Source organism: Pseudonaja textilis, chromosome 7 (genome assembly GCF_049901715.1).
Source record: "Pseudonaja textilis isolate UNSWEBS1 chromosome 7, rPseTex1.2, whole genome shotgun sequence".
Lineage (NCBI taxonomy): Eukaryota > Metazoa > Chordata > Lepidosauria > Squamata > Elapidae > Pseudonaja > Pseudonaja textilis.
The window spans coordinates 48,096,253-48,108,344 of NC_141996.1; the positions used below are offsets into that span (position 1 = coordinate 48,096,253).

The following is a 12,092-nucleotide window of genomic DNA, read 5'->3' on the forward strand; positions in this document are numbered from 1 at the left end:
TTATTCATACTTTTTGTAGATCTGTACCTTAAACATTCTGGAACTATGATACTCATTGTATTAGATTTGTTGTCAATAATGAGTAGATTTGGGCCCTTGATCTGCGTTAGTTCAAAACTAGCAAAAAGATTTTTCTTATGATTGTTTTAATTGGAAAATTTCTTTTACAACAATATTGTTCTATAAACAATAAATGCACTAGATGCACTAGATAAAAACATGAAACACTTTGATCTAAAAATGACTTTTACATATTTTTACACATTTTTTTTTTACAAAAACTTGTGCTTAAAACAATTCCTTGTTGGTCAAATTAATATAATAGGCTTCTTTGTAAATTGCATATATGACTTACTGCACTCGTTGTGTACTTAGTGATTAATCCAAACAGCTCTTAATATTAACTGCCCCAATAGTAAAATCAATATATAGAAAATATGAATTAATATATAAGTTCAGTATTTTGTAATTGTAATTGAACTGAGAGATACAAAATAGACAACTCATATGAAATCATGAAAGTGCTGAATCTTTAAATCCCCCCTCCCTTCCCGGATGTTTCTGGTGTCAAGCATCTTTAGGTAGCTTATTTAGTAAAATAAACAGGAACAGAATACTTTATTATCAGACTCCTACATTGGAAGCAAAAGGTTATCCAAGATTTTAACTAACATGCATCCTTCTAAAACAGAAGTGCTCATTCTAATTACGATTGTGAGCAAATTAACTGAGTAATTTCAGCTCAAATGCTTCAAATTGAATTAGTTTCTTTCCATTGCCTTTGATGCTCTGTGGCTAGAGAACTGTATTTGTATATGTAAATATACATTTAAGGAATTCTGTATATTTCTGATTATACAGAAGAAAATAACATGATGCAAGCTAGGTAAAAATACTGTTCGGGTTTTCTTTCTGGATCACTTATTGGCACAAATAGGTGGCTGCAAACAAGCAGATGCTGACCCTATCATAAGATTACTAAATCTGTGTGCCATTATTACCATAAAAGATATGTTAGTTCAGTGAACCAGGAGCTTTTTGACAAATTACATCCTTTCCTGCATACCAGAATGCAGCCACCTCTTGTCATTTACAAAAATTAAATATACCATATATTTAATGAAAAGTTAATCCCCTGCTTCCTCAAATATCGTTACCAGAAGATTATCAACCTTGAAAGTTTGATAAGATTTTAGTAATCTTAACAGTACATTTACTTGTAAGTAAATCACATTGAACTCACTTGGATATAACAACATTAAAGATAGCTTGTGAAGATCAGCTCCCCAAATTTAGCGTTTACCAGGAATGCTTGAGCATTCTTCGTGGAAAAAAAATGTACAACCAAGCAAGTAATGTGGGACAGTTATCACAGAATCACACTAATACAATAAAACTCCAGGAATGTATTTATTTACATTAAAACATTATTATACAAACTGAAAAAAGACATTTTAGAGGGAAGGCATGCCAAGGCAAACACCCTCTCACCTACTGCTAGTTTTATCAATTGTATTTAAAGAAGAAATTCTATGAATCATGTCTTTTTGCAGAAGAATAAAACCTACACCCCCCACCCTCCCACTTGATGGTCATTATTAAAATTATTCCTCCCAAAAGGTAATTTCTCCATCCAAGTAAAACTCTTGCCCAATTGTCTTATTTGTAATTTATTTATGTAACATATTGTAGAAAGCTATCAATTCATAAGCAACAATTATGTATATTATCCTACAGGTTCCCTATTTTTGTTTTAAACCAGCAGGCATTTCTCCCATTCTTCCCTTCACCCTGCCCTGGTATAAAAGTGCTCATGATTAACAGGGATGATATTTTTTTCTTTTCCTTCCTTTATTCTTTTTTAGATGAAAAGATACATGGCAAAAAAACTTTACTCCCTCGATGCCTAAAGGTGTGCACATAAAACAGGCACAAAGAAACAAATGTGTATTCCCATGATTTTCTACATCACTAGTGCAGCAGAAGCAACAATCTGTACAATAAAATGCAACTGCAGAAGAAAATAACTCATCTGGAATACTTTCTAAAAAAAATCCCCAAAACATTTTGTCTTTAAAATGCATAGTAAGCAGAAAAAGGAAAACTTAGCGAAGAGAAGCAGCTCAATCCCACGTACACAAAAAGCATCCCCCATCAATTCTTAAAGTATATTTCAATTAGGACTTTTTTTTTTGTTCATCACAAATCACAAGAATAATATACAACTGGCTAAAGGAGCTGTATGATAAATAATCAAGAAATAATCTATTCATGCACTAGTTAAGTACAGCTAACTTTACAGTACACAAAAACATTCATTAATAATGTAGTGTAAAGACTGAAATGTCAAGAAAGAGTACATTACTGATTTTATAATTCAAGTTCAGGCATCTACTTGTGTTACAGCACAGCTGTCAAAAGGCGATAATGAGTAAATAATAAAACATTGTTTTGTTTGCTTATTTCCATATTACTTTCAGCTGAACATCGATGGGCAGTGAAGCAATCACTTTGCTGTCCAATTCATGAGGTTGCTATGGTGTTCTAGTTCTGCATTTGCTCAAAGAACTTGTAGGTTGGGTTTTCGTAGCCATTTTGTTGCATCTTAGAAAGGTGACGTTCCTCTGGTGTCACTGCAGCATCCACCTAGAGCAGGCCAAGGAAGAGTACAGTCAAAGCCAAATATGGATAGGCCACAATTGTTTATGGGGCCTTTGCTGCTCTGAGCTTAGTAGTTTCACTTGCACATGTTTTGTTACCAAACTAGGTAACATCATTTCAATTTCATTTATGTTGTGCATTGACAATAAACATTTGATTTGATTTGGTAGTAGGGAGTAGAGTTTGCAGTTATTTTATATCTTAGTTGCCATTAATACATACATTGACAGCAAACCCCATTCCCTACTAGCACTGATGATGTTACCAAGCTTGGCAATGAAATATCCACAAGAAAACCAGGTTCAGAGAGCACCAACCTTGAGCTACAAATATTATTTTCTATTGGTGTAATTGTTGATTTATTTATTCATTCATTCCCAGCATTGGTATTCCCCTTATTTGTAAAAGAATGCAAAGCTAAATCATCCATAAAAATAAGGTTAAAATCTGTTATTGCCATTAAAACCTTTACCAGCTGCTTGAAGGGAAAAAGGATGAATGTTCTCATATAATTGCTTGTTATAATAATACTGTAATACTAATACAGTTTAATCTATTTGTTTATAGTATGGATATAGTATAGTACATCAAATATCTTTGGAAAATAGGGCAAGATGAATCAAAACATTTTAGATGTGCCACGGATAAAACTTAATTATAGTTAGTAGTTTCTTTTGAACTACTAATTTTCTTTTGTACATTAGAAATACTGTGGGATTGTATAATTGTTATTTTTGTGATTGCTAACAATCATGAAAGTATCTGAGCTTCTATTAGTTAACAGGCAATGCTGAATATGTCCTTGTCCCCAATTTTTATATTGAAATATTGAAATAACATTTCTAGATATAAGAAGTATTGTATAAAATTCATTTATACAGTTAAATGTTTATTTAACATTTGTCTAAGCTGTTTAAAAAAGTAGGTGAATGTTCAGTCCTGTTATAGTCATTCAAATTAGTCAAATGATTGATCCTGGGCAGCATCAGAGCTGTCATTATACTGTCATGACACTGTGTCTTACTTCCCAATAGATCGGGGTGTCAAACTCGCATCATCACAGCAGCATCACGTGATGTATTGTGACTTTCCCCCACTTTGCTAAACTGGGCGTGTGGCCAGTGTGTAACGCATCTGGCCTGGGGGCAACGAGTTTGACAGCCCTGCAATAGATGCTATACAGAAAGACAATAGTGCTTTGGTCTACAGGTTAAATATTCTGTAATTTAATACCTTTAAAATGGTGAGATATACCTTTTTAATACCTTAAGACTTCAGAGATAGAAAATGTATCTCATGCTGTTATGTGGGTGATATAAATAAACATAATTAAAGTATCAATTTAAGCATTCTTTTGGAGCACAGGTCTATGTATTCAACATAGGAATATTAATCTGGAGAAATTTACTCGTACCAAAAATGAGAATATTAAGGATATAGATGATATATCTCCAACAGGAAGTTAACACCATTCTATTAAATACATAAATCTACACAGATGGACTTAAATTTATTTAGTACTATCTGCTTCTGAAATAATGTATGGAATAATATTCATCAGTTTCATTTACCTCCACTACACCATGATGGATAGATGTATACTGTTTCTTCTTTAGCATCACTAAAGTGATTACAATGACGGTGGCAATGACGACACCCCCTACCATTAGTCCAATGAGGGCACCTTTATTTGAACCTACATCTTCAGCAAAGAATACCTAAACATAAAAATAAAAGGTGATTGTATAAGAAGATAACATGATTTCTAATGAGTTCTTTAGCTTTGTAAAATGATGCATTTGCAATGTTCAATCATTTCTCCAAAGTGAACAAGTTTAAATACCAAAATATTGTTTCCTGAGGCAAATTATTACGATCTGATTCTCATATTTTAAAGGTGTCGGTTTCACCACTGATTTTGTTTGTGGGAAGCCAACAGTGACAGTCACAAAGCACAATCGTGTGACCATGGGACACTGTGATGTCATAACTGCAAGTGGGGTGCCAAGTGCCCAGATCATGTTCACATTACTGAGGGAAACTCTGTTGGTTGTAAGTACAAGGTCTGATCATAATTACTATTCATTAAACACTATTGTAAGTTTGGTGATTAAACAAAAATCATCCATATTTATAACTTACCAAAAATTTATATACTACAGGCGTACATAAAAATATAAAATAACATAATGTAACATAACATGTAACATAATAAAGTGTAAGATTTTTACTACAAAAATGTCTTACAGTATAAGATATTATGGTTTCTCAAGATCCAGGTTTCAACAATCACAGGACAACATCCTAAAGAAATTTATATGAAACAGGTTCATAAACGAATAGTTTAATTTTAGCTAAAGCAATCTAAGAATGGAGACTACACTTGCCAGTTTCTGATGATGTACTTCATATCCTGAATCATGTCTGTATTCTGCATCCATCTTTAATTCTGAGGTTTCTTCTGTCTTAACATTGGTTAATCCAGAGCCTGAGTTAAACCAAAAAACCAAGAAATGACTAAAAACAAACTTTTGAAAATAGTTATATGAACACCATCCACCTCAGCTACCAACAGAAAATATTAAGAAATGCAAATGAAAAATTAGAGAGTAAAAGGTAATTTGTGATAAACAGGAAAAATAATGAAACAAAGAAATAGAGTACGCAAGTAATTTAGACTACAGTGTTCAAAAGAAAAAGGCCAGGTGGAGCAAGCTTGTAAGCATGTCTTATTCCTGGCACCAACTGAGACTGCTGTGCCTGATTATTTGAATTGGCCCATGGAGACATCTAACATTAACATCAGTTGAGAATCTTGGTTGCAGATACATCGTGATATTGTTTCATTTCTCAAAGTACAAGTTCAAAATAACATTTGTGGCTCATTGCAAGAAAAGAAAATGTTGGACTATTAGGTCCTAAAGTCATGACGGCGAACCTATCGCACGTGTGCCACAGATGGCACGCAGAGCCATTTGTGCCAGCACGCGAGCTGCAGGCAAACTTACCTGTAATGGGGAAGTGATGAAATGGGCCTATTCAGCCTGCAGAGGCTTTTTTCAAGCCTCTGGGAGGCCGAAAAAGGCCTCAAACCAGCAGAAAATCAACTGTGAGGCGCAGTACAGGTAAGGGGGTGTGGGGTGGATTGTTCGCATATGCGCAGGGGGCGTGTGGATACTGGCATGTGAGCATGTGTGTTCCAGCCCGTACACAATTTTTGGCACAGGAGTCCAAAAAGGTTAACCACCACTGACCTAAAGCTATAAATACATACAATTGTGAAATGCTGGTTTATATGCACTTCTTAATCAAAAGATCAGTGCTAATGAATAATAAAATGTATATCCTGATATTTAATTCTGATTTAGATTAATAATGTATAATTCTAACTCATGGCTGAATTTTAGCAAGGCTGCCATTTATTTATGCATTTAACTAGGTTTATATGAACCAAATCTGATGTATGTAACATATGTAAAGAATGTTAAAATAGCAAAAATAGCTGAGCAATGCATTGGAGTCCCTATCTCAAGGGATAATGTATCCATTATAGAGCTGTATAATTTTACTAAACAAGAAACTCTTTCAAGCCAGCTCCTCCTCAAAGTTCTGCTGAAATCATCAAATTTTACTACTTTCCTAAATCTCAATTATGTTGTGGCCACAAGAGACTGTTTACATGTGATATTTTATCAAAATTTCAGGGATATGCTGAAATTTCATGAGATGTAGAAATCTTGAAAGATATATCTGGATAGTGGACACTGCAGTATCTGGAGGCAGCAGAGTAGAAGAGAAAGAACTAGAGAAAATCACAAAATACAAAGACGCACAAATAGAATTAGAATGATTGTGACAAAAGAAAGCAAAGATAGTACCAATAGTGATAGGCACCTCACATACAATCTCAAAACAACTGGAACACCATTTTAACACCTTTGGAATTGACAAAATCCCCATCAATTGCAAAAAGCAGCTTTACTTGAAACAGTTTACATCCTGTGACATACATTTTAATACCATCAAACAACACCTCCCTAGCCCAGGTCTTTGGGAAGGACTCAATGGACAAAAATGCTAAATCCAGTTTAAACAATCTGGCCGACTATGTGACAAACCACAACAATGTTATTTATAGCAATGTTTTTCCTCAAGGAAAATATATTTTGCTTTTTCTCTCATTTCTTCTTAGATGATCCCTTATATTACTGCAATATGTTTTAATAAGGCAAATATATGCAAATTTGCCAAAGATCTGATGCCACAAAAAGTTTACAATAGTCTATTGAAAATCAATGAAGCCAGGCTCTGGTAACTTATACCATAAAATTTATTTGTGTTGGATGTGAAATTTGGCTAGTTGCATAATAGATGAGGAAATAGGGATATCTGTCAATCTTTAAAGAAGTCTTTTTAAAAAACAACAACCAGCAGTCCGTAATTTCTTCCTCACTATCAATATAAATGCTCAACATTACAAAAGTAATGTGCCAGTATGTGTTCATATAGAAACATTCTGGATGGCAGTAAAGCTTGCAAAGGTTTCCATTTTATTCCAGTGAGATCAATACATAACTGCCAAACTAAGAAGAATGTATTTGCTGAATTAATTTACACTGTGCTTATCTGTAGCGAGTCATACCTATATAACCACTGAAGACATCAATTTCTTCAATAGTTTATTGTTGTTATTAGTCTATATCACAGGGTCGTGGAGAAAACTGGATGAGGAACTGTTATATACATGCCATGACATCCTGAAGTAATAAATCTAGTGAATGTGAAGAGTAATTAGTGTATTTTTGAGATGCAGGTCAGTTTTTTTAAAAAAAAATCACATTTTGAGACAGTTTTTAAAAGCAACTGTTGAAATTATACCACTCCTCATCTAGCAACGTATCAGTTAGTTAGCAAAATAATAGTGACCTCTTACAAATACAATTGTAATTTTCTCTAGAAAATCATTTTTGACCAATGTGTGTACAGTTTGTGTACTGACAAAAAAAGCCTTCAGTCTGAAATTTAATCACTCAGCAGCAGTGCTGGCTGCTGGGTTCTAATAAACTAATTGAGGTTACATTGCTGAGTTTGTTAAAGTAATCTCTACCTTGAGTAAGAGCAAAAAAAGAAAAAAAGAAAGAAAAACAGATCAAGCATAGGGCACTGTAGGACAGGGATGTTAAACTGACGGCCTGTAGGCCGGATGCGTCACTATGCAGGCCATGCCCACTCCAGCTCTACAAAGGCAAAAAACATTGTGATACGTTGCAATATGTCAGGTGATGGGATTGAGTTTGACATCTGTGTTGTAGGAGATAACTTTATGTGAATTAGATGATACGGATCTTCCTTCCTTCTTTTTTTCTTTCTTTCCTTCTTTTTTTCTTCTTTCTTTCCTTTTCTCCTTTCCTCTCTCTTTCTCTCTCCCATTCTCTCTCTCTCTCTCCCACTCTCACACACACATATAAACATTCGCTTAAGAACAATTTCACTTAATGACAAAGTCAATGGAACAGATTGTGACAGCTAAACCAGGAAAGGACATAGCTTAGCCGAATAAATTTGTATGAGAGCTTTCAAACAGTTCAAATTTTCTGTAGGGTCAATAAGGGTTAATGAATAACAATGTTAAATGTTTTAGATATAGTCCAACACTAAAAATTAACTAACAGGATAATAGGGCAATTTCAAGAACCAAGTTTTGCTAGTTAACACAAGGTATTTCATTGAGTGAACTGTCCATTTGTTCTTACTGCCCCTGCCCTGAGATATTTTTCCTTGAGAAAACAGACATCAAAATTATTTTCTTATATGAGTGATTAAAGTAAAAAATTTACAAAGTCAGCAGATAAGTTTCTTAACAGGTTTCACTGAAGATGGAAAGTCATTTATTTTTAAAATATTTGTAGTGTTAACAGAATTTGAGGTAATTATTTTTTTCAAGAATGGCAAAGATGTCACATTAATTCTAAAGTCCTGTAAATGGTGATTGGATATGGAAAACGACTCTGTTAACCTATGTAAAACAGAAAGCAATTAAAAGCAATTATTTAAACTAGTTGAGAGTCTTGAGAACCTGTGAATCATATAGAACAGTGTTACATGTTTATCTTACATGACACTGTGCCCAAATGACTTATTAGTGAACAAGTTATTTTAATGTTTATTATACATCAAAAATACATGCCTCCAAAAGCCACTCATTTTATTCACATATATCCTCATTTGTGATATATTCCAGTTATGCTCATGAAAGAAGTAGAACGTGCTATTTACCATTGTTTAACTACTTTTAAGAGCTATTTTTTGACTAAAGCAGTGTGGTAGGGTAGGTAAATTACATTACATAGTAACTGAAAGGAGAATTATGAGGCAGTCTAGAAAACATGTAGCTTAAAATAATGTTTACATTTTGGACTAGATGGCACATTTTAAAGCCCATATATCTTATTAAACTTTTATGTTTCATGCATAAAATTGTATCCTGAAATATTACATATTTTGAATATCAAATTGATGCTACAGAATTTTAAACATATAAGGGAAAAAAACTACTTAGGAGCAGTATGTCAAAGAAGATTCAATCATCCAAGACAAAAGTATTTTAAAGAAGTTTTTAAATCAGGACAACTGGACTAATATATATTTAATATACTTTGATGCAGTTGCCCTTATTTAACTTTTTTAAATACATAGGAGTAACAATTTTCTAAACCATCCAGTCAGTCCCACTTTTAATTTCACCATATTCTTGATGTCTATAATCCATGAGTCAATGGAAATATTGAAGCAAGATTATTTTGTTTGTGTGTTACTGTTTTTATTTTTATTTATTTATTTTTGTCAATTGCTTACAAAATAATAGGTATAAGTAAAAACATAGTTAAGAATACATGGATACATATAAGAAAAATAAAAAAATAAAAGAAACAATAGGACAGGGACGGTAGGCACATTGGTGCACTTATGCACGCCCACTATAGACCTCTTAGGAAAGGGATGAGATCAATAGTAGACAGTCTAAGGTTAAAGTTTTTGGGGTTTAGGGAAGAAACCACAGAGTCAGGTAGAGTATTCCAGACACTGACCACTCTGTTGCTGAAGTCGTATTTCTTGCAATCAAGCTTGGTGCGGTTAACCTTGAGTTTGTATCTTTTGTTTGCTCTTGTATTGTTATGGTTGAAGCTGAAGTATTCATTGATAGGTAGGACATTGCAATGTATGATTTTATATACTATACTTAGATCGGACTGAAGGCGGGGTAGTTCTAGGTTTTCTAGGTCTAGAATTTCGAGTCTGGTGGCATAAGGTATTCTGCAACAAGTAGAGGAGTGGAGAACTCTTGTGAAATATTTCTGGATTTTCTCAACTGTGTTAATATCAGATACATAATGTGGGTTCCAGACTGATGAGCTGTATTCGAGTATTGGTCTAGCAAATGTTTTGTATGCTCTAGTTATTAGTGTAATATTACCAGAGAAAAAGCTATGTAAGATTAGGTTAACAACTCTTAACGTCTTTTTGGCTATGTAGTTACAGTGGGCTCTAGCACTTAAGTCATTAGAGATGAGTACTCCAAGATCCTTGTTGTTAAATCATGTCTATGCAAAGACAGAGGAGCACAGCAGAGAAACATGACAAAGAAAAGATGATTCCTTCCACTCAAATCAAACACAGACATGCAGGACAACACAGGTTAGGTAAAAGCCATGCCAATTATATACCTGGTCGTGTGGTGAGTCCTCTGTCTGCAGCTGGACGGGCATCAACTGGCTCAACTGGGTATATGCAGCCAAAAAAATAAATAAAAAGGAAAGATAAAGAGCAAATAAAAAGAAATAAACAAAAACTTCAAAAACTATTTGCCTGTGGTTTTGATTGGGATAGTGCAGGAAAGATATGTGCCATAAATGAAGTTACAAAAGCATCAGCTGAGAAAAAGTATCTGCTTTTAAGTTAATCCTGAAAACAAAAAAGAAAGAAACAAGAACATTTGAAACTAAATGTATATATGCAACTGACATCTTATTGTAATTAATTTCTAGCTGTTACAATTTAGCTGACCTGAATCAAATAATAAACAATTATGTGATAGAAAAGAAAAAGTATTTTTTTCAAGGTGAAGTAAATTATCCTGTGTTTTTTTTAAAAAAACAAAGCTGATAACATAATATCACAAATAAATACATACCACTTATTTTAAGGTAGTTTTTACTTCATTCATTTTTCTTGCCCTTTAGAAGTTAGGCTGCTGTTGTTACTATCATCATCATCATCAAATACTATCATAAGTGTTAAAACAATTATGCTTCAGACTAGCTTGTAACAGAATAACGGAACGAAGTCTTAGGAATTTATCATTTTTTTCAAAACCAATATTCTATATCTCTAAAAAAAAATTATTTCTACAATAATGCTTTGGAAAACAATGTCTGCGCATGTTGGATCATAAGCCCCATTATTTTTTAAGCCAAATTAAAAATTACAAAAATTGCCATCCAATATATCTGAAAGGCATTTGATTAGAAAAGATTGTCTTGATTATAACAGTTCTATAATTATAAAAGTTCTTTATAGAAAATTGTGGCTACAAATAGTCTTTGCTTTGAAATCCAGCTTACCTGCCAAGCTGTCACATGCATTATAACCAAGTTTAATATTTAGTTCATTAATGCCTATGCTCTTATGTTTTATATTTGACACTGTTGAGTACATGCAAATTCATTATTTTCAAAATAATAAAAGAGATTTAATTAACCCAGATTCCCAGTCAAGGCACAAACACCCAGGGTCAATGCTGGCTGGAGAATTCTAGGAGTTGAAGTCCATAAGTCTTAAAGTTGCCAAGTTTGGGGACCTCTGATCTATGTGGTTGCTCAGAATTGACACTAACTTGATGGCAACATAGTACTTAAAAGCTAGGGTTTTTTTTAAGTAGACAATATAAAAATCAACTATAATAAGTAATAATTACAAAATTTAGAAATGTACAGGGAATGTAGAGTATATCCATATGGAATATATAAATGAAAATCAAAGAACATGTCATCTGTTACTTTTAGTAGAAAATAATTTTAAAACTGCCCTGTAGCAGGGCCCAGGAGATGGCATGCATTTTCTGTTGCAGAGGAACAGCAGGCTCCATGGCCCTAAATTAGTTGGCCCTCCACAAAACTTGAAAGACCTAGTAAGTGTTTCTACTGGGTACTGAGCCAGGATAAAAGATGAGCCCATTTGTGACTCTCCAAAAACTCAAAGGGTTGCAGCCTTGGGCCTTGCTATGCTTTTCTTGTGTATATGTAATACACAAGAAATTCTTCACTTACGACCACAATTCAGACCAGAATTTCACTGCTGAGCAAGGTGGTTGTTAAAGTGAGTCATGCCCAATTCTACATGTTTTGCCCCAATTGTTAAAGAATCGTTTCAGC

The 12,092-nt window shown here is 33.6% G+C and overlaps 1 protein-coding gene across 2 annotated transcripts in view; it reads right to left on the reverse strand.

The window, feature by feature from the left end:
- Positions 1-1,397: 1,397 nt before the first annotated feature.
- Positions 1,398-12,092, reverse strand: part of APP (amyloid beta precursor protein) — a 97,325-nt gene continuing 86,630 nt past the window's right edge. For both annotated transcript variants that reach the window (XM_026700635.2, XM_087937533.1), the window contains 4 exons: positions 10,386-10,439; positions 5,049-5,149; positions 4,233-4,379; positions 1,398-2,646 (listed from right to left, as the gene is read on the reverse strand). In XM_026700635.2, coding sequence (XP_026556420.1) covers positions 2,545-2,646; positions 4,233-4,379; positions 5,049-5,149; positions 10,386-10,439 — 404 coding nt within the window. In that variant the 3' untranslated portion in view covers positions 1,398-2,544. The remainder of the gene's footprint in view (positions 2,647-4,232; positions 4,380-5,048; positions 5,150-10,385; positions 10,440-12,092) is intronic.